The sequence below is a fragment of the Dryobates pubescens genome, chromosome 9 (assembly GCF_014839835.1).
Source record: "Dryobates pubescens isolate bDryPub1 chromosome 9, bDryPub1.pri, whole genome shotgun sequence".
NCBI lineage: Eukaryota > Metazoa > Chordata > Aves > Piciformes > Picidae > Dryobates > Dryobates pubescens.
In genome coordinates this window covers 31,997,840-32,020,904 of record NC_071620.1, presented here as the reverse complement: position 1 = coordinate 32,020,904, position 23,065 = coordinate 31,997,840, and the positions used below count along the sequence as shown (strand labels likewise).

Sequence of the window (23,065 nt, the reverse complement as noted above, 5' to 3'; positions counted from 1 at the left end):
TTCTCTTCCCCCTACAGATACAGTAAGAGCCCTTTAACATTTTATTAGCTCTGCAGATAGGAGCATTTAAGTGAGGCCTATCAGAGCATTACACCTAAGGGAGATTAAAATGATCTTCCTGGGGCAGATTCCAGTCCATCTTTCTCGATTCTGAAATATTTATTACTGTTTACTGCAAAGTCATATGGAATCATGACATGTACAGAAACCCATAAAAATTTCATTTTTTTAATTCACTTTTGCCTTTGCTGTCAGCATGTGAAAATAGCTGCTTGCTTGACTGCAGTGTGGTTGTTTTTTTGACCTTAAAACATCATAATGTGGAATATTTTCATATAAGGAGTTTAGACAACATTTCTGACTTGCATTTTGTGCCTCACAGGCCATAACATCATCAGTTTCCCTTAAATTTTACTAGTTGTTGAAACTCTGATCTGTGAAACATAATCAAGTCTTCTTAAGCACTTCTTATATGTAAGCTTTCCTCCTGGATTATAGATAGAGCAAGTGGAGATTGTGAAGCATTGTACCAAAAATGAGAAGTGAGCTGTGTGAAAGTTAGAGATTCTTAAGCTCACACGAATGTCATCTTTCTAAGGCAATAGTTAGACTTCAGAAGATGCTCAAAGTGAGTGAGACATCTACAAGATTCATTTGAGCAGTCTGTGGGTGGGGGTCCATAAGATCTGTTGGAATCTGGTGTTGGGGTGGTTTTGTTTGGTTGATTTTGTTGTTTGGTTTGGTTTTGTTTGTTTACTGTGTCACATAGAAAATTCTCAGTTTAATCTGCTGATCAATGCTTTGTGTTGATTTGCTGTGCTACCCAAATTACAGAAGGGCTGTTTTTCAGACATCCCTCAAAATCTGCTTTCAGAATTACTGGATGTCACTGATCTAGCCTGCAGATGATGTAGACTGAAGTAGCTTGTGCTTATGGCTTTGTGTTTAGGAAGAAGCCAAGGCAACTTGGCAAAGACCTTGGCTTATTTGCATAGACGTTCTGTGTGGCTCGGTCAAGCTGCAGAAATTCTGAGACTACATGTCTGTGTTTACAAGATGAAAAGGAATTGGTGTAGGGCTGGGTGCGTATTTAATGTGTGGGTGCTGAAGGCAAATCAGCTAATATTTGCAATGTATTTTGGAAGTCTTGCACAATGCTATCGACTAAACTTCTTTTGTTCATGGTTAACTTCCAACTGGTAGTGACTAAGGTAGTCTGTATTTGCTCATTTGAATAACTCCTGTGTTTTGCGTGTGGAGCTGTACGTAGGGAGTGCAGAGACAAAGCGCTGAACCGTGCTGCGTGTGCTATTTTTGGAAGATCAAGCAGCCTTAAGACTTGGAGGGGGAGGAGGAGTTTTCTGGGATTTTTCCAATTTCTGTCAGCAAAACAAATTCTACCCTCATTAATCATCAGAATGAGTCGTTGGAGTTATTTGTGTGTCGTAGTGTAGCTTGGCTAAAATAAGCTGCTTGACCTTGTTTCTGATGTAGTGGGGACTTTCCCCGTGAGACTGATGAATCACTCATTAGTAGTCTTCATACTGAAATTATTTACAGTGATCATGAAGTCTTCAGTGAAGTGAAAGGAGCAGTTGACTCTTGAAATGCATGAGCTCAATAGCAGCATGAAATACTCCCTTGAGAGCACCATGCTATGGCATCCGCATCTGCTGCTGCCCAGGATAATTTGGGTGCCTTAACATGAGGTGGTACTGCTCTGAGCAGCCCCTGACTATGCTTATGCTTTCTGTTGACACACCTCTGTTGTTGTTTTAAGGTCTTGTTTTGTTCAAGGTATTGTTGTGTGATCCATCTTTCTCAAAGTAGTGAAACTTTAATTTTGAAGGAATAAGCTGAAGCTCAAGCTGCCTTTTCCATCTTTGGCATATGGCACTAAATACAGAGAAACCTTTTACTATTTGTCATCAACCAAGAAAAGCACCCTATCAAGTCTCTTCCTAAACACCCCCAATGATGGTGACTCCAACACCTCCCCAGGCAGCCCATTCCAATAGGCAATCACTCTCTCCATGAAGAATTTCTTCCTAACATCCAGCCTAAACCTCCCCTGGTGCAGCTTGAGACTCTGTCCTCTTGTTCTGGTGCTGGTTGCCTGGGAGAAGAGGCCAGCCCCTGCCTGTCTACAACCTCCCTTCAGGCAGTTGTAGACAGCAGTAAGGTCTCCCCTGAGCCTCCTCTTCTCCAGGCTAAGCAACCCCAGCTCCCTCAGCTTCTCCTCACAGGGCTTGTGTTCCAAGCCTCTCACCAACTTTGTTGCCCTTCTCCAGCAAGTCAACATCTTTCCTAAACTGAGGGGCCCAGAACTGGGCACAGGACTGAAGGTGTGGCCTAACCAGTGCAGTGTACAGGGGAAGAATGACCTCCCTGTTCCTGATGGCCACACTGTTCCTGATCCAGGCCAGGATGCCATTGGCCTTCTTAGCCACCTGGGCACACTGCAGGCTCATGTTCAGCCTACTGTCAACCAGCACCCCCAGGTCCCTTTCTGCCTGGCTGCTTTCCAACCACTCTGACTCCAGCCTGTAGCACTGCATGGGGTTGTTGTGGCGAATGTGTAGAACCCAGTGCTTAGATGTGTTTGTTCCTACTCATCTGATGTTCTCAGAGAGCAGTCCTGCACATTTCCTTTGGTGCTAGAGAGATACATCCTTGTAAAACCTGTCTGTAGTCCAGCAGTAGCTGCTCTTGTGATGTATACCTAGTTACGAATTAATGTAATAAAAATACACAATATTTTAAAACCAGGAGAAGACAGAGGAACTGACTTGCACAATTAGCTCAGTAATGGGAATGGTAATGGAGAATAGAAATAGCAAGTTTGCATATTTGCAGTGTAAATCTGGGAAGGAGGCTTGATGGGAGAAGTTTTTTTGTTTTTAAATGCAGAGCTCCCTTCATTGCCTGCTTTGATAAGCAGCCTGTCTTTCCTCATGGAACTTAAATAACATATTAGCAGGGTGAACTGAGTTGTTGTTTTGTTGTTTATTGTGGATGAAGTAATTTGCTGTGACCAGAGTATCTCAGAAATTCAGTAAGAAAACAGAAGTTGTGTTGCATTCAGGTTGACCCTTTTACTTCCTAGTACCGCTGGTAATGAGCGGTAACAGGTTGCCCAGGGATGTGGTTGAGGCCCTGTCCCTGGAGACACTCAAGGTCACACTTGATGTGCCCTGGGCAACCTAATCTAGTTGGAGGTGTCCCTGCTGACTGGAGGGGCAGGGGACAAGATGACATTTGAGGGTCCTTTCCAACCTGATGCAATCTATGAATCTGTAAGGGACGAGTGGGGCTGCATTGAAAGACATTTGCACTCTGCAGATTTAGTGCTTTCATCATGCATGTGACTGTTTTGCATGGTAGACCTTCAGAGGGTGGGAGCTGATAATGTGGCTCTGAAATTTCAACCAAATGTCATCTGTGGAATTCATAATTCATGGCTTTGATTTGTAGTTGCTGTTGACAGAGGAGACTAAGGGAAAGTGCTTATTTGTTTGGAATCTTTCCTGTAACATTTTATATGAAGACTGTTAATTATATCTGATATGAACCAGCAATGGTAACTGTATCATGTGACAAGGAAAGGTCTGAAAAGCACACACACAAAAATTTAAAAAGTCTGCTTTGTTGTGCTCTTCTCAACTTTGTTGTGTGTTTTTTTTTTCTCTGCCAAGCAAAGCCCATTGTCTAGAAGCAAATAACCAAACTGGAGGTCCCTAGAGGAAGACGTACCTTCTTTCTGCACTGATGATTCACAGCATTTCTGAACTAATATTTATGGAAGAGATTCTTTCCCAATACTTGCTGAGGGCCCTTGATGCCCAGTGGCCCAGGAGAACATTAAATTAACCAGCTCCTAATTTCAGTGATGCAGGGTGTAAGAGTGGGTTTCTGTGACACAGGAATGTTGAAACAAGTAAGAAGTTTGGTAACTTTGTTCCAGTCAAGATGCTGGATGACTTTTGTAAGTGGCTGAGAGATGTCCTCATGCTTAGATTTTTGTGTCTTTTGGGGTGAGATGATTCACATGGAGTCCAGTTGTGAGCACATGCTCTAGATACCATGACTTGAGGGTTACTGGCTTCAGAGCATAAAATGTGAAGCAGGGGATCGAGGGAAGGGGACAAAGTTGTTTTGGAAGTGAGAAGGCACAAGATAAATTGTTAACAGGGAGGTCCAGAAATGGGAACAGGTCCCAAGATAGAGCACATAAAAACAGAAATTGGAGATATATTTGTTGTGTAAGAGTTAGAAGTAAAGGCAAATCAGAAAGGGCAAGAAGGAAAACTCACGGAGAGCTTAGAACAGGGTAAAGGTAGCTGGAGAAAGGCTATGGGAGGAGAGTCTTCTCCGTTAGAGAAAGGCTTTATTTCTGCCTCAAGTTACACAGGTTCATGTATAGGATTTGAAAGTATGTCCTACAAATTAGGAGCCATGTTCTTTGAGTAATCAGTGCTGAGCAGATCTGATAGTGGTTTCAGTGATATACTGAATAAAGTGAAGAGAGATTGTTCTTTCAGGACTTCACTGTTTCTGGTACTTCAGTGCTCTGTGTGCTTTGATTTTTTATTTTTTTTTTTTTTTAATTAATTAATTTGTTTTTAATTTTTTTTTTTCAAGGACCTGTGGTTTTGGGGGGAATTGAAAACCAAACTTCTGAAAAAGAGTCCAGAGAAAAAAAGACTTAAGTTGAAACACCAGGGCAGAACCAAGTCAGCTAGTCAATTTTCAACTGACAGCATTACTGCAGTTGTCTCAGCTTCTCCTGAGTGGTGATTTCTAAAATGATAACAAACCCCAAAATGCTAATAAGGAAAGCAGTGTAAATATTGTTTTCCTCTGTAGGTACACTGGTGTTTCAGACTCTTGACATTTTATCCTCATAGTATTGCATAACGCAGCCAATTCATGTTTTCCAGAGCTTCCCAATTAAGTTAAGTATTCAGAAGTTTCCATGACCTTTAGGTTTCTTTGTAGTCTGTTGTTTTGCAGAGTATGATAGACTGTGGTTTACTTCCAGTGTAGCCTTTCTTTTATGGAAAAGATGTCACAATGCAGAAAGGCCATGGTTTTGAGTTGTGTTTTTGAGCATTTAATCCAATGTTGATTGGTCATAACGTTTCCCCCCCTCCTCCTTTTTTCTCCCCCCCATAAAAATGTCTTAACATACTGGAAACTGTTTAAGTAGCTCATAAAAAAAATGGTCAGCAGCAAACAAACAAACAAAAAAGGCATCAAGAAGCTATCATTACATTGAACAGATGACAAACTGAAGAAATAAGATCTCCTTTGAGAAATTTATTGCAGGATTTAGAAAGGGGCACCTGTATCTCATATTCACTACTGTAATTGATGTTCACTGTGCTTGTGGTTCTTGCTTCAGTTTTGCTTATCATGGTATATATGACTTGCTGTAAAACCTTCTGTAAAGGTTAGATTGTCCTACTCTCTCAGATCTATGAAAGTTCCCAAACACAAAACTTTGTTCTTCACTGAAATTTTGGAGGTTTCTTAGAAGCCTTATTATCTAATGGATGGTTCTGAGAATGATGGGCATCAACCTACTGAATGAACAAATCCCATTTTGTCTGGAACCTTACAAGGTGGAGAAGCTGGAAAAGGTGGCAGGTGGAGACCTTCCAAGAAGGGTGTATGGGCTACCTTAGCAGGAACAGTGCTGTTTATTATCTAGATCTAAATGCTTAAAAGTCTGTCATCCTGGAGTAAAGCCAGGAAGACCTCAGGTCTGTTTGCCCCTTCCCATGTAAGCATATATTTAGAAGCCTGAACTTACTTGTCACAACTATTTTACTCTTTGTTTGGGTACACTGAGAACTAGCAACTCTTCATGTCGGAATACTGGTTAATGTATACACACACATATATAGCCAGTCCCTTCAGCGCTCCGTCCAGGGTAAAGAACCCTTATCCCAGTGTTGCTTAATATTCAGTAATTATGGAGCCTCAAGGTCTTGTTTATACATGCCACCTTGGATCTGATGTTTTGGTCCATATTTGTTTCAGCATGACCATCAAGGCTAGTGTAAGTGCATCAAAAGTTCTCAAAGCAAAACATGACTGCTAACAAGTTCCCTCTGCAATGTTGTAAACGTGAGAGCCGATACAAAATTGCCTTGTTGGTCACTCATTTTTTAAACCAAAATTTGCTTGAGGAAATAGAGTAGTTAACAGTGAGTCTATATTAGTGCATCTCATTCTTTTAGGTATGTTCAGTGAAAGAAATTCAGTTACTGTTTTGAACCCTTGTGGTATGAACTCTTAGTAGTAAATACACGCATGCTTATGAGCAGTATATATGCTCATGCATAGCAGACTTTATATGTAAATACCTGAATGAGAGTTAATAAGAAAAAAGCTTAAAAAATATATAGAATAGAATAGAACAGAACACAACAAACCAGGTTGGAAGAGACCTTCGAGATCATGGAGTCCAACCTGTCACCGCAGATCTCGTGACTAAACCATGGCACCAAGTGCCACGTTCAATCCCCTCTTGAACACCTCCAGGGATGGTGACTTCACCACCTCTCTGGGCAGCACATTCCAATGGTGAACGACTCTCTCAGTGAAGAGCTTTCTCCTCACCTCGAGCCTAAACTTCCCCTGGCACAGCTTGAGACTGTGTCCTTTTGTTCTGGTGCTGGTTGCCTGGGAGAAGAGACCAACCCCTTCCTGTCTACAACCCCCTTTCAGGTACTTGTAGTGGACAATGAGGTCACCCCTGATCCTTCTCTTCTCCAGGCTAAACAATCCCAGCTCCTTCAGCCTCTCCTCATAGGGCTTGTGCTCAAGGCCTCTCACCAGCCTCGTTGCCTTTCTCTGGACATGTTCAAGTGTCTCGATGTCCTTCCTAAACTGAGGGGCCCAGAACTCGACACAGTACTCAAGGTGTGGCCTAACCAATGCAGAGTACAGGGGCACAATGTCTTCCCTGTTCCTGCTGGCCACACTATTCTTGATGCAGGCCATATTGTCACAATGAGGCTATCTCTTCCTTTGCCTGTGAAGATCATGGTAGAGGGAACTGAAACCAAGCCTAGAATCGGTGTTCCCTGCATTAAGGCATCTCTCTTCTGAATAAAAACATCTCTTGAAAATTGTTATGCTCTGCAGTGATGTATGACTGCTACTGAAACTCTTGTCTGTTAAACATACTCCCAGCCTCCTGTCTGACTTACAGCATTGGCCTCTTGTTATTTACTTCCCCCACGATTCTCAGGTGGGCGTGTTATGGGTGTGGAGCTGAATTTGTAAACAATTTATGCTGCTGAAAAGGATAAGAAATAAGAATTTTGGCAGTGTAATTGGAAAACTGTTCAGAAAAATCTGTTTGTTTTCATGCTTGGTGAATTTGATTATGCCAAAACTTCAGTCTTTTTCTGATTTTGCTTTTCTCTACATCATTCCTAAAAATTACTGTGTTGGTTTTGTTTGTTTGGTTGGTTTTTTTTAACCTATAGTTACCTTTCTAACAGTAAGGGTATATTTATTAGTCTGAAAATGTTGGTCTCATGCAGCCTGATTTGGAGGAGGGATTCTTTGGCTCATTCCACTTTCATTTTGATTTCTCTATAGATTTAACTTTGAACTCGGTCCTCCTTCCCAACCTGTCAAGACAGGATCAGCCCTTGATGCATTTGCTTAACATTTAAAATAGCTAAAGGTCTGAATGTGATTTTCGGTATTTCCTTGTAGCCTTTCCTTTTCATAGAAGAAGTCAGTGTTTGATCCAAGCCAATCAACAAAGATATTAGAATCCTTCTGAAAGTTCTCACTATGTAGCATGTATGTCCTTTGCTTGCTGTTTTATGTTATTTTGATTTTACCCTATTCCTAGGTTAAGTTTATGGAATCATACAATAGTTTTAGTTGGACAAGACCTCTGAGGTCATCAAGTCTGGCCGTTGACCTAACACCAAAGTGGCCATTGAACCATGGCCCAAAGTGCCATGTCTGCATGTTTTTTGAGTACCTCCAAGGACAGTGATACTCCACCACCTCCCCAGGCATTCTTTTCCAACACCTGACCACTCCTTTACTAAAGACATTTTTCCTAATACCCAAACTAGAGGCCGTTTCTTTTTGTCATCTCACTCGTTGCTTGTGAATAGAGAACAACCACCATCTCACTCCACCCTCCTTTGAGGTAGTTCTAGAGGGCAGTGAGTCCTCTTCTGAAGGCTAAACACCCCCAGTTTGTTAATGAAACCTACTTTTGTTGACCACTTAGCTTTAAAAGATCCTTTATGTATTCGTTGAGCTTTTTGCCTGTGTGTAGACCAGATCTTTCCAGGGAGTATGCATTTTTGGGAGTAGCAACCATTTTTAACTTTGTTTTCTATGATGTGCAACCTCAGCTAGCAAGTTAGATTAACTGTTAATTGGCAAAAAAAACCCAACCAAAAACCCCTCCACAACCATGTCTAATGGAAATGCTCACATGTAGTTTAGGTTTTGGGTGGTTGTTTATTGTTTGTTTGTGTGTGTTTTTTGCCCCTGAAACATAAAAGAACCGACCAACCAAAACACAACCAAAAGAGCCTTCAAAGAATGTAACTAAGTGTTGAACATGAAGTCTTTTTGCATATACTGATAATGGCTAAGTTTGGTGGTTTTGTTTTTGGTGGTTGTTTTTTTTTTTTTAATATGTTGTAAAGTAGCAGTTGATAGGTTGGATAATCCTTAATGCAGATTTGTATCATTCTCTCTTACAGACAACTCTGCTGAAGCAGATTTATGGTTGCTGAACAGTTGTACAGTAAAAAATCCCGCCGAGGACCACTTCAGAAACTCAATCAAGTAAGCTGTTTCCCTGAAAGGATACTTAATTATGAACAAACATTCTGCCTTTTAAGTTTAAACCCTTCATATTTACCATCTAGCACTAATTCTGTGTTTTGGAGCAAGAGGTGTGCTGAGTTCCAGTGTTACAATGATGAATTCTCTAGAATGGATTTGTCTGGTGCAATTTATATTTTTAAATGAGCTCTGTGTATTTTCCAGACAATTTTTTACTCTTCTTCAAAAATGTGAGCTGCTAGGTTGTTGCTTTTTAACTCTACTTAAATTTCACATAATCAGTCTTTCCATTTAAAAGGGTATAAGGGACATCCTTCAAACCAACTATTTAACTGCACATTTTCTTAAAAAGTGACTTGATTAGCCTATAATAGAAATATTTCTCTGTAACATTTGGCTGTTGAAAAATGACATGGTAGCCAGTTCTGCCTCTGACTTCTCCTGGGGTATAGTTGTGATGACAGTAACTGGAAAACCTGTAAGCTTATAGCTGTCATTGCCCAGTATAAATAAATATTGTGGTGTGTTTCTTGTAGGTTTTACCTTTAGTAAACATATGGCTATTTATGCAGTCATTTGTTTAGTGTGGTGCACTGAAATTGCTGAAATTAATTTTGGTTAGCAAAACATCTTTCTTGGTAAGCAGCTGGCTGGCTCAGAAAGGTAGAGAGGAGAGAGAAGCTGGATAATGAACTATCTGCTTTCAGTGCTGGAGTTACTAATAGCATCCCAGGGTTGTAACATGGATCAGAAACCATTTGCCTGTGGTAGGTGACAGAGCAGAAGCTTCTTTCACCCCTGCAAGGATTTTGCTTCCTGACTGCTGGCTTTTGGGTGCTTTTTAAACTTTTGCCAGAGGGGACAAAAAAAAAAGCTATTCCCAGAATACTTGCAGTTAGTGTGCATTGGCCAACAGAAAGGATGACAAGATCTTTTCCAGTTCAGTTGTGGCCATCTATTTTACTAATCCTATGCCAGAATTAATGTGGTGTATGGTGTGTGGCCTTCAACCAGCAGAATAGTAGTTGGTTAAGAAAGAGAGTCTAGCTAAAAGCAAATGACCAAAAACATTCTTTGAACTTTGTATTTCTGTTGCCACTCTATTAACGAACCTGATGCTATTTGTAGACTGGGTTTGTTCCTCTTTTTTTCCTTAGTTCTCCCTATGGAGACATGGATACTCTGGTTGCTCTCCATTTCTTCTCATTGCTGAGAGTCACTCCTTTCCTGTGTCATTTGTTCTGTATGCTGAGATCCTGGCAGTTTCTCTTTCTGGAGAAGGACTTCTAGTGTTATTTCTGACCATTTTTTATAACGTTCATTAAACATAAGGGAGAGAACTGTATGCAGGTGTTCTTTGACAAGACTTGGAACTCAAGTATTAAGTGTCCTCTGTCGTGGAAAAGAGCAACTACCTGCCGTGTTTGAGTTTTAAAACCGTGAGGAAAAGCTTGTATTTCTGTAGAACACGATTTCTTACAAACACATCTTAATTTGTTGCAGCCTCAAACCCAGTGCATGAAGTGTGGGTGATAACAAAACTAACTGCTGTTGCATCCTATCATAACAGCTTGTTAGTAGCTATGGAGATCTTTGTTTTTCTTGGTTGAAGAACAAATTAAACATTTAGCATGTGGATCGTCAAAACAAACATCCTTGGAGTGGAAGAATTAGTACTCGGCGCAATAAGCTGCTGCTTTGGGGAAAAAACCAACCCAAACCATTCAGATGTAAAGCATTATATAGTTTTATGAATGTCATGTGAGAAGTGTAGATCAGGTTTCTTTATTCTCTGCTGCCTGTAACAGTTTCTGCTGCATTACTTTTCTTTCATGGATGACTTTAGAACGCACTGATTCAAACCAGCAACAGTGTGTTCACGCTGGTGGTTAAAGCATGACTGTCTGAGAAGCGGATCCCTCGCTTAATGCTGTGTGTGCCAAAGGATGTGTCAGAACCCAACGAGTCCTGTGGGTTCAACCTTTTCTGATCTGATGTTGCTTTAAAAACAAACCCAAACCACTCCCAAACTCTGAATCTATGCTTTAGATGTGCAGATGTGTATAGAGCTGAAACACCCAACCAACAATACAGTTTCAGTGTCTTCTTTGCATAGCTCTTGCAAGCAGTCTGCTGCTCTTCAGTATCAATAAAGTTGAAGCTGCTGAGCCACTGTGATGTTATGGAGGGAAAAGGGTTGCTCAAAGACCATTAGCTTATAGATGGGAATTGAAAGCTTTTCCTGTGCAGATTTTATTCTGGGTTGGTTAATAATAATTAAAAAATAAAAATTAAAGGCAGAGGTAGTAAGTAATAAAGAATTGCCAGTATAATTCACTAGGTGCAGTTTTAAAAGATAATATATAGTAACCTTGTTGTTCATCTACTGGGCACCACTGCAATCATAGAATCACAGAATCAACAAGGTTGGAAAAGACCTCAAAGATCATCAAGTCCAACCTGTCACCACAGACCTCATGACTACTAGACCATGGCATCAAGTGCCATGTCCAATCCCCTCCTGGAACACCTGCAGGGATGGCGACTCCACCACCTCCCTGGGCAGCCCATTCCAATGGCTAATGACTCTGTCAGTGAATAACTTTCTCCTCACCTTGAGCCTAAACTTCCCCTGGTGCAGCTTGAGACTGTGTTCTCTTGTTCTGGTGCTGGTTGCCTGGGAGAAGAGACCAACTCCCTCCTGGCTACAACCACCCTTCAGGTAGTTGTAGACAGCAATAATATCTCCCCTGAGCCTCCTCTTCTCTAGGCTAAACAACCCCAGCTCCCTCAGCCTCTCCTCTGCCAGGCTCTGTTATGCCACACGTTTATAAAAACATTGATGGGATTCCCCATATTGTTCACTTCTCCAGGCTGAACAATCCTAGCTTGCTCAGCCACTGTGGTTTTGGTTTTTTTTAATTCAAAAGTAGTTTTCTTAAAATTTATGTCTTATTAGCAGCAAGAATGAGCATTCAGTAGGTAAGTTGCTAACATTAACTTCTGTGAGCCATAGTAAATCTGTTAATGCTGCTTGAAGGGAATTAAGTCCTGCGTCCAGGTCTGGAGCCCTCAATATAGGAAGGACATGGACCTGATGGAGCAGGTTCAGAGGAGGGCCGTGAAAATGGTCAGGGGGTTGGAGCAGCTCTGCTGCAAAGACAGGAGCTGGGGTTGTTCAGCCTGGGGAAGAGGAGGGTCTGGGGAGACCTAATAACAGACTTCCAGTACCTGAGGGGAGAAAGATGGAGAGAGACTGTTTACAAAGGCCTCAAGTGATAGGACGAGGGACAATGGCTTCAAACTAGAGAGGAACAGATTTAGACTGGATGTTAGGAACAGGTTCTTTACTATGGGGATGGTGGAACACTGGAACAGGTTGCCCAGAGAGGTGGTTGGGACCCCATCCCTGGAGATATTCAAAGTGAGGCTTGACAGGGCTCTGGGCAGCCTGATCTAGTTTAGGATGCCTCTGCTTACTGCAAGGGGTTTTGGACTACATGACCTTTGGACGTCCCTTCTAACCCAGACCATTCTATTATTCTATGATAAGAAAATGGTCTAGAGGAGCTCTCTATCTTTAAATACACTTTTTGGTCTTGTGTATGATGTTTTTTGTTTTATATGTGCTCTGATACTTTCTGGACTGTTACATCTCGAATAGCAACATCAGATCATTTTTCTTATTGACCTCCAAAAATTTGGAGATTTTGTGTTTCTGGCTAGCCATCTTTCCCCTTCCTTGACCCTTTCCTGAGTGCTGCTGTGTTACTCATGTGTTCAAAGACTGGCTTTTCCTAAGGAGTTTTTCTGCTGATTCAAGTATTGTGGGTGGGATTCTGGGTTCTTTTACTGGAACAGCCAGAATGATACAATTTGAGAACTATGATGTGTTCATGGTGTTGAGGTGGTCATGGCTTATCTCATAGTATATTCAACCCTTTTGTTTCTGATAGCTATGTGTTGTGACAGAAATGTGAGGGCTTTCAGCATTGGAGTAGCACTGTGTGGATTCCATTTCTATCCTTGCTTCAGTCTTCTCCCATTCATGAATAAACACTGTGTGTGGGATCTCACTTTGATGCTAGAAGGAGCAGAAAACCCTACAGAATTTTGTTGAAATGGTAGTTTAACAGAGCTTTGGTCTTACATCATGCAAATTGTTTAAGACTTTCAGGTCCAAGGGACCTAAATTAAAGAGCAAAAGGCATTATTACCTCTGGATGCTACAGAATTTCTGTTCACCCAGTGCAGTTGTGTTGATATGAAGTACAGAATGAGGTTATTCTTCATGAAACACAAAAGCTTGTTCAGAGATAAGAGATAAGAATAGCTTTCTGCTGCTTCTCATCTTTACAAGTGCAAATAACCTTGGAGGGAGGTTTTTTGTTTCTTTGTTAACATTTGTGACTGTAATTTATATGATGCATTTTGCAAATGGAGTAAACCCAAGAGTTGCCCCCTGAGTTACAGCTGTGTTATCGCTTTGTTTAAAGCAGCATTAAGCCTTTTGCTTTTACTAATACATTTTCAGTGTGAATGTAGACTGTGATTTACACTTGTTTATAATGTTCATACAGTAAAGTCAAAGCTGTGAAGTACCTCTGGAAGAAGGAACATAAGTATTCCAGAGCTCTTTATTTTATGGATGCTGTTAGCATGAGAAGTTCGCTTTCACTGCATTTCTGGGATGTGTCATAGCCTTACGGTCCATTGCAGTTTACATGAATGATATGTTGCTGTGACTTCCACTGTTTGTGTTGGAGTACTTAAGGTAAGGTAACAGGACAGCACTAAAAACTCATAGCTAGGAAGAATGCCATTTTCTTCTTTTCCTGCATTGAACAAATCTGTGAAGTGGTGGATTTTTCTGAATTAAAAGTGCCTGTGGAGCTGGCTTTGTTGGGTAGGAAGAAGCTTGGCACTGGAGTTTAAGAGAAGTTGCCAGTAGTATTCACTCTTACTCAGACCTTCTATGTTACTCCAGGTAACTGATGAAAATCTTACAGTTTTGTCATGAAGAAAGGCTCATGTGGTTATGGATTGGGAAAATGCTTGTGTTCAAGAGATACACTATACTTGTTGTGCAAGAGAAACACATCCAGATGATAGGAGTTACTTCATTTTTGGATGGAGGCTATCAATTTATTAACTAGAATTTTAGATAACAGTTATTTTCTAAGAACAAACAGGGGAACTTACATGCCTGCTGTACTCTGGCTTCATCAGAGCTTTGACTGGGACAGATTTATGCTTACATTTTTGCAGTCACGGGAGGGCTGTGAAGATCTCCAGCTATTGCACACCATTAAGCAAAATCAGTTCTGAAATTAATTTGGTAGTGTAACATAGCTCATTATGTCTAATAAATGCTAGTTAGTTTTTTAAGAAAGCATTTGCCATGGGTTAGTTGTTTAGGTGGGTTGGATTGGTTGATGGGTTGGACGTGGTGATCTTGAAGGTCTCTTCCAACCTGGTCTGCTCTACTCTACTCTACTCTACTCTACTCTACTCTACTCTACTCTACTCTACTCTACTCTACTCTACTCTACTCTACTCTACTCTACTCTACTCTACTCTACTCTACTCTACTCTATTCTTTAGTGTAAATTGTACCAAGTAACTAGTAGAAAACACTGAACACTTGGATGATTCCCGCCCTCCCACCCTCTTTTTTTTGAGGTTCAGCATTTTGGGGGCAAAAATTTCTACAAGGGTTTTCTACTTCATCATTTCAGATTTGGTGGTTTGTTTTTCTTTTTCATATAGCTACACTTATCCATGGTACAAAATACTTTAATGAATTGGTTTTTTGTTTATTTTACTAGTTACTGTTTCTCAGCTTGAGCAATAGCCAGTTTAACTCTTTTATATAGTTAGTTCAGCTTTACTGTGGAGCACAGTGTTGTGCTCTCTGGCTTCCAAATGCTGCAGAAGGATTTTGTATGAACTGGAAATCTCCATTAAAAAAACACCTACCAATCTGGTAAGGTTATTTTGGAATTCTTTTTAAACTTTCTGAATATCATCACGCAAGCTTTTGTTCTCTTAGGTTGCTGGAAGACGTAGCTGTTGGTAAGGGAATCTGTGATTTAAATGATGTTTGGGAGTGGAAGGTTTTTTTGCTCCATTTGAGTGCATTCCTTTTCTTGCACCCATCTCTGCTGTAAAAGAGAATGTTAAAAGCTGCTTGACGTGATGTTATAAAATGCAGAGCAAAAGCAGACCGTATGGAGCGGAGTGTTTTCCATTGTATAGCGTTTAGAAGATAAAAGGCCCACCGCCTGCTCGTGATTACATGTATTACATGGCTGCACTTTGCAGGGATTTGCAAAAGCCTGGCTTGTAAACTTGTGTGCCCTTTAATATTTAAAAAGGTTAAAAAAAATAAAAAAAGAAGGAAAAAAAAGAAAAAAACTAGTACAAGAGCAGGGCCTTTAAAAATAAACTTTTGAATATTATTCTGGAAATATTGACTTCAATACTCTATGATCTCAAAGGTCTTTTCCAACCTGGTCTGGTCTATCCCATCCTATCCTATCCCATTCCATTCCATGGTGCTTTGACAAGTTAGCTAGTGCCATAGCTTTAGTTCTACATTCCTCATTAAGCCTTGGATGCTAGTTGCCTTTTAGACATTCTTTAAGCTTTGAACTAATTGAGACACTCAAATGTGTCTAGAGAAGGGCAATGAGGCTGGTGAGAGGCCTTGAGCACAAGCCCTACGAGGAGAGGCTGAGGGAGCTGGGATTGTTTAGCCTGGAGAAGAGGAGGCTCAGAGGAGAATTTATTGCTCTCTACAGCTACCTGAAGGGAGGTTGTAGCCAGGAGGGGGTTGGTCTCTTCTCCCAGACAACCAGCACCAGAACAAGAGGACACAGTCTCAAGCTGTGCCAGGATATGTTTAGGCTGGAGGTGAGGAGAAAGTTCTTCACAGAGAGAGTTGTTAGCTATTGGAATGTTCTGCCCAGGAAGGTGGTGGAGTCACCATCCCTGGAGGTGTTCAAGAAGGGATTGGATGTGGCACTTGGTGCCATGGTTTAGTCATGAGGTCTGTGGTGACAGGTTGGACTTGATGATCTTTGAGGTCTCTTCCAACCTTTGTGATTCTGTGTCCAGGCAAGTTTGTAATCTCTCCAGAGAGAGACTCCAAAACCTCTCTGGGCAGTCTGGTCAAGTGCTATCACCCTCACAGGGAAGTTTTTCCTCATGTTGAGTGGTACTTCTGTGCTCTAGTTTATGCCACTTGTTCTATCTTGGGACGCCACTGAAAGGAGTTTGGACACATCCTGCTAACATGAATCAATAAGCATTTATAGGATTGCCTCTCAGTCTTCTCTTTTCTAGGCTGAACAGTCCTAGGTCTCTCAGCCTCTCCTTGGTAGAGAGATGCTTCAGTCCCTTCATCTTTGTAGTCCTGCATAGGACTTTCTTGAGTAGTTCCCTGTCCCTTTGGAGCTGAGGAGCCCAGAACTGGATTGAATGCTCCAGATGTGGCCTCATTAGAGGTGATGGTTTATTAAGCGCTTGTGGTTCACATGGTGGTGGGATAGCAGATGACTCCTGGAAATGGAAGCAGTCTGAGACATTGCAGTGTGTGTGCTTTTTTTACAGCTTCAGACAGTGGACTAGGGGTGCTTTCTTGTTCTTGGAGAAGTATCTGTGACTTACCCAAGCAGAGTGTGACCGACAGTGGAGTGAACTTCCCGGATTGCAATTAAGATGGGGGTGTGTGGTCAGGGTTCTTGCTGCCTCTGCCACCTGACATTCATCTCCCTTCTGCTGAGGGGTTTTAATTTCTCATGGGAGGTAATTGAATTCAATTCATTGCATCAGCCCTAAAAACTGTATGAGAGACTAAGATATTTTAGATTTGCCTCAAATATGCAATAGCATTACAGAGAGAGGACATAATATTGATTGAGGTCCATGGAAATTATGTGAGAGGGGATGAGAGCCCTGATTGCTTTCGCTTGCTTTGCCTGCGTACAGACAGTACAGTCATGAGAGGCGAAAAAGACTTTGGCATGTTTTCTCACTTGCTTTCCTGAGCGTGTATCTAGTAGATCAGAAGACTTTCCTTGAGCTGCCAAAGGGAGGGAACGTTTTAAAAAGAATTTCTGGTTCCAGCAAGGCTCACTTTTTACTTTTCAATGGGACAGGTGTTGAACACGACAAGTTGAAAATAAAACTTTCCACATTAAGTAATCACTGCCGTTTTAATATCTTCATTATGAAAGTCCTGGTGAGAAGTAGAGGTTGAGAGTCCCTAAGATGGTGAAAAGCAAAACTGTTTCCCCCATATGTATCTTTAAAAGAACTGTGTAACAAATACTGGAGTGCTAAAAGGGTTCAGTAGTATGAAGAGGAGTTGTTCTTAGCTGCTTTTAATGTGGGTTCTATAAGCTTTACAGAATCAGTGCTTTGTGTATTATGTGACCCTTGGTGTTAACAGGTGTTTTGTTTTACCACTTCAGGGCAGATGAATTGAGCAGAAAAGGTTAATGCCTTGAGTGCTAGAAGCAGGTGGTAGATAGCTTTGAATATTTCTCTCATTAACTGCATGTTGGCTGCTGTCCTAGCAGGCCTGGCTTTTTCTAGGGAGGGAGCAGAGAAAGCCTGCAGAAACTTGCTGTAGCAGGATTAATGCAGAAGTCAACAGGATCTAAACTTGTTCTTACTGACAAGTGTGATGTTTATTTGTTTATGGTTCAAAAGACTGTCTACTAATGCTTAATGTGTGTTTGTCCTAAACCAGAATTTTTACTTGTCTGTGTGAGTTTGACTGGGAAAAGCATCCTCTGGTACTTCTGAAAGGATATCATTGTGTGGTTACAGCAGACCCTAACTCAGGAAGGGCAAAACCATTCTTGGGTGTTCTTCTGTTTTGTCCAAATTCAACAAAAACACTGGCTTTTTACAGTGAGTTTTGTTGCTTTCTTGTGTCTCTCTGGCTAATGTTCATCTGTAAAGACTGTGATGCTATACTGAGATTCTGTTTTGGTGTATTTAATTGAGGCTTGTTCGGCTACTGCCAATGAGACGCAGCAGTTCGAATGTGCACGGAGTATCTCAGCTTCACCCTTTGTGCACCTCTCTTGTCAGAGACACAACAGTGGATAACTGCTTCCTTCAAACTGAACTCTTTAGCCAACGTTTCCTCTTGTAAACTTTTTCAACTGCCATTAAGAAGCAGCAGAAGCACAGGTCAACAGCAAGAGAGAGATGACCACAGAATTGTTTCACTACATGTATGCATTTGAAATCAAAACTTTCCCAAGAGAGATGATGTCTGATAACTCCTTTTAATGGGATAAATAATCAGCTTTTCTCATCTATTGGTTTTTATAGCTCAGAGCACAATGGAACATGACCCTCATTAGTGCCTCCAGCTACCAGTGTAAAACAAATGCTAACCAACAAACTCTATACACATTCCTTTCTATGAAGATAAAAGCCTATTGTTTTTCTTGGGTGTATTGTTGCTTATTAGCATAATCTCAAGGGACATTTAGTAGTGAAGATGCAGAAGCTCATTTTTTCCAGCTGGACAATATTAAGTCAAATTCTTTATAGCAAAATTCATTTTAGAAACAGTTTGTCTTATTATAGTGAGTATCATGGATTTTTCTTAAAAATTAAAATAGAATAGAATAGAATAAACCAGGTTGGAAGAGACCTTCAAGATCATCATGTCCAACCCATCATCCAACACCACCTAATCAACTAAACCATGGCACCAAGCACCCTATCAAGTCTCCTCCTGAACACCTCCAGTGATGGTGACTCCACCACTTCCCCAGTCAGCACATTCCAATGGCCAATCACTCTCTGTGTGTAGAATTTCTTCCTAACATCCAGTCTGAACCTCCCCTGGTGCAGCTTGAGACTGTGTCCTCTTATTCTGGTGCTGGTTGCCTGGAAGAAGAGATGAGCCCCTGCCTGTCTACAACCTCCCTTCAGGCAGTTGTTGAGAGCAATAAGGTCACCCCTAAGTCTTCTCTTCTCCAGGCTATGCAACCCCAGCTCCCTCAGCCTCTCCTCCTAGGGCTTGTGTTCCAAACCCCTCACCAACTTCATTGCCCTTCTCTGGACACGTTCCAGCGAGTCAACATCCTTCCTAAACTGAGGGACCCAGAACTGGACACAGTACTCAAGGTGTGGCCTAACCAGTGCAGTAAACATAACAATTTATTATATTAATTGGAATTTATAAGTAATTTATAAAAAATACATTAAAATGTAATACACAGTTGTTTTGTTTCTCTGTGTGCTTTTGTTATGAGAACAGTAGCCTTAAAGTAGACCAGACTGAATGCATTTACCTTGTAGTAGTGATCAAGTAAGATTCTTTTTTCCTGTGGAGCTGTTGACAGATACCTGTCACTCCAAGGAGAATCAGAAGTGTTTGGAGTCAGAAATGATGAAACCATGGATGTAGCCTAAGTACAATGAAAAACTTCTTTTGCATCATGTTAGAGAATAAACACCATGTTTAACTTGAATCCTGAATCAGGAATTTTCTGCTTCAGGTTATCCATAGCTTCAGCTGCTTCCCCTTTTGAGATTTAATAGCTGAACTTGAAATGATTCTTTCAGAGATTTCCTCTTCTCACATTTTACTTACTATTAGTAGCAGGTTTCTGGTTTTAGCCAGTATTGGACACAGTTGTTAGCTTAGTTACATGAACTGCCTTGGACTGAACCAGCAGAGGCATTTCATAGAGGAAGCTGTTTTAAGATAAAGACCATAAAATTTAAGGATTTGTGAAGTGTAAATTAGGATTTCTGAACTTTTACAGAAGAGAAAGGTATGGTTATTTTGTCTATATACATGCTCAAGTTACTTGACCTTTTTTGGGGGGCTATTACATATAATTGCATCTGTGGCCTGTGGATTTGACTGTATATGCATGTAACATACTTATACTCAAACATTGTAGAAAACAGGTGAAATACATGCTTTTTGCACAGGCTTTCTTTCAACCTTCCCTCTATGGTTCAGAAGACTAGTTTCTGATTTAGTCCTGGACTGATATAAATCATAGAATTGCAGAAATCCAATGATTAGTAAACCTGGGGCTTCAAAATGTGATCACTTTGTAGGGTTCACTATGGCTTGAAATGTTGAAATTGATCTTTTGAGAGGTGGATAAATGCAATTTCAGTTTGGATGGTATAAATTGCAGTGGACTGAGGTGTATGTTGCTAACACAGATACAGGCATCCCTGCAGAACAAGCCTGATTCACCTTGCAAACAGTGGTGTAAAATGCTTGGTTTTGTTATGGTACTTGGTAATTCCTGGAGGTCCCTTGAAATGGAGTTTGGATGAGGAGCTGAGGGGGAAGAGTCAACATAATTTCTAAGTGCTTTCATAGTAGGGAAAGAATTTCTACAATACATACTGTGGAAATGCTGTGGACATAATGAAATTCAGCAAGGGCAAGCATGAGGTCCTGCACTTAGGGAGGAATAACCCCAGTATAGGTTAGGGGTTGAGTGGCTTGGAAAGCAGTCTCAGGGAGATGTCCTGGGAGTCCTGGTTGACAAGTTCACTATGAGACACAAATGTTGTCTTGTGACCAAGAAGGACAATGGTATCTTGGGGTGCATTAAGAAGAGTGTGTCCAGCAGGTTGGGTAAGATTCTCCTGTCCCTCAATTCTGTCCTGATGAGTCTACATCTGGAGTACTGGGTCCAGTTCTGGGATCCCCAGTTCAAGAGGGACAGGGAACTACTGGAGAGAGTCCAGTGGAGGGAGAGCTATCAAGATGATGAGGGGACTGGGACATCTCTCTTTGGAGGAAAGGCTGAGGGACCTGGGGCTGTTTAGCCTGGCAAAAACTGAGAAGAGATCTTAGCAATGCTTATTAATATCTAAAGGGTGGGTGTCAAGAGGATGGGTCCAGATTCTTCTCAGTGGTGCCCAGCAACAGGCAGGCGCAGAGTGGAACACGATGGGTTCCTTCTGAACGTGAGGAAAAACTTCTTTTCTGTGAGAGTAACAGAGCACTGGACCAGGCTGCCCAGAGAGCTTATGGAGTTTAATTCTCTGGAAAGATTCCAAACCCACCTGTGCAACCTGCTCTGGATGACCTTTGCTATAGCAGGAGGGTTGGACTATGTGATCTCCGGAGATCCCACCCCTCCCTTATTATTCTTTGATTCTGTGCACTCATGAAGATAACAGTTCTCCATAATAATCCAGGTACAGATTTCTAAGGGTCCAGAGGGGTAGGTGATGACGCTGCTAGCGGTTCTGGCCTCTTGTGGACGTTAAGAAACCCCCAGATTCATCAGTCTTTAATGATGCTAATATGTCTCCTTTTAAAAACAATGTAGAAATTGAAATGGCAGCTCAATTCTTTCTGGCTTGATTTCCTTTGTTCCACTAACTGATGTGCTTATGAGGAAGGGAATTGTGAGCTTCATATTTGGAATACATTGGGTTTTGGTGTCAATGACATAATAAAAATACAGTGTTAAAATATCTATTGAGCAACATGTTTTTAAGTCAACAGTTCATAGTTTTTACAGCAAGCAGTTCATGCTCTTAAGATTGTGGTTTCCATTTCTGTTTCACAAAACTGCATGTTTGTTGCATAATTTTGAAGTGAAGCTGTTGTGAAATGCTGCTCAACACTTGATGATCATAGGAGGAAGGATGTCCAGTTAGGCTAAGTCAGGTATTGCGCACTCTGCTGCCATTCTTTACTGATGCTGAGGTTGAGATGCAGTGTGCCCTGCTTGAATTTCTTGTGACTGTTGCTCAGACCACATGCTCAGATGGCACTGTCATAGTCCCAGAAAATTGTCGGGCAGTGTGCTATTATTGAGGGGATGGGCTGTAGCAGACTTCCTCTAACATCCCAAATTATAATCCTTTCATAATGAGCTTTCCAGCTGGAGTCCATTGCTTGGTGCAATATTTCTGTGTGAAGAAAGAAAAACAGATCAAGTTGCCCCATTTCTCTTTCTCCAGCTCCCTGCTAGAAATGGCCTGGTGGTGGAGCTGCTACCAGCTTCGCCTCCTGCCAAAGATGCAGCACTGCTTTGTGGCATGTGATGGGATAGAATGTGCAGCTTTATTTTCTCTTCTCAAAACACACCTCAAGTAATTTTAGTTGTGGCTGATGCTACATGTTGCTTTTCTGCCTTTTTCTTCTCCGGTAGGGATAAACCACTGAAGTGATGCAGCTTTGGTGCTCATTTGTTAACCTTACACTGTCTGTTCTGAGAATCTGGCGAATCCCAACCTTTGAAATAAAATTAGGAGCTCATTAGAGCAGGGTGTGAGGGGTTTGTTTACTTACTCAGTGCTGATTTGGAGCACAAGCCCTATGAGGAGAGGCTAAGGGAGCTGGGATTGTTTAGCCTGGAGAAGAGGAGGCTCAGGGGAGACCTTATTGCTCTCTACAGCTACCTGAAGGGAGGTTGCAGACAGGCGGGGGTTGGTCTCTTCTCCCAGGCAACCAGCACCAGAACAAGAGGACACAGTCTCAAGCTGCACCAGGGGAGGTTCAGACTGGATGTTAGGAAGAAATTTTTCATTGAGAGAGCTATTGGCCATTTCAGTGGGCTGCCTAGGAAGGTATCGCCATCATTGGAGGCATTTAGGAGGAGACTTGATGGGGTGCTTGGTGCCATGGTTTAGTTGATTAGATAGTGTTGGATGATGGGTTGGATGTGATGATCTTGAAGGTCTCTTTCAACCTGGTTTATTCTCTTCTATTCTTACTTGGCCTGACTTTTAATGACGATGAGAACCTTCTAGCATGTTTTAATGAGGTTACCTTTTTCTCAGCATTGAGATTTGTAGTTGCACAATAGGATGCTTTGTTACTGATCCATGGTAAATTTGGGTTTATTTTTTTTGTTTGTTTGCTTTCTCTGATGTGCTTTATTTCTTTATTAGGAAACTTAATTGATTGCAATGATGTGGACACACTGAGCCTTTGACCCAGTTGCCTTTATTCAACTGCACAGGGATTCAAATTCTATTTCTGTGAGAATAGGCAGCATTTGCTTGTTTTTCCTTTTATAAAAATGTTCATTCATTTGGCACAGTGGGAATGTGTGGGCTGCCACTAGATGTTAAAGCACTCCATTTGGACAGGAGCATGTGTGTGCAAGGATTTTAAACTTAGGCTAAAAACTTAGGAAAACATGTATTGGTAACGTGTATGGAAGAGGAACATGTCAAGTCTGTGTTACAGGGCAAT

The 23,065-nt window shown here is 41.3% G+C and overlaps 1 protein-coding gene across 1 annotated transcript in view; it reads left to right on the top strand.

Annotated features, from left to right (window-relative positions):
• The window catches only part of CDKAL1 (CDK5 regulatory subunit associated protein 1 like 1), a 439,319-nt gene that overhangs the window by 60,404 nt on the left and 355,850 nt on the right, over positions 1–23,065 (top strand). Inside the window, exon 4 of the mRNA XM_054164266.1 lies at positions 8,757–8,841. Coding sequence (XP_054020241.1) covers positions 8,757–8,841 — 85 coding nt within the window. The remainder of the gene's footprint in view (positions 1–8,756; positions 8,842–23,065) is intronic.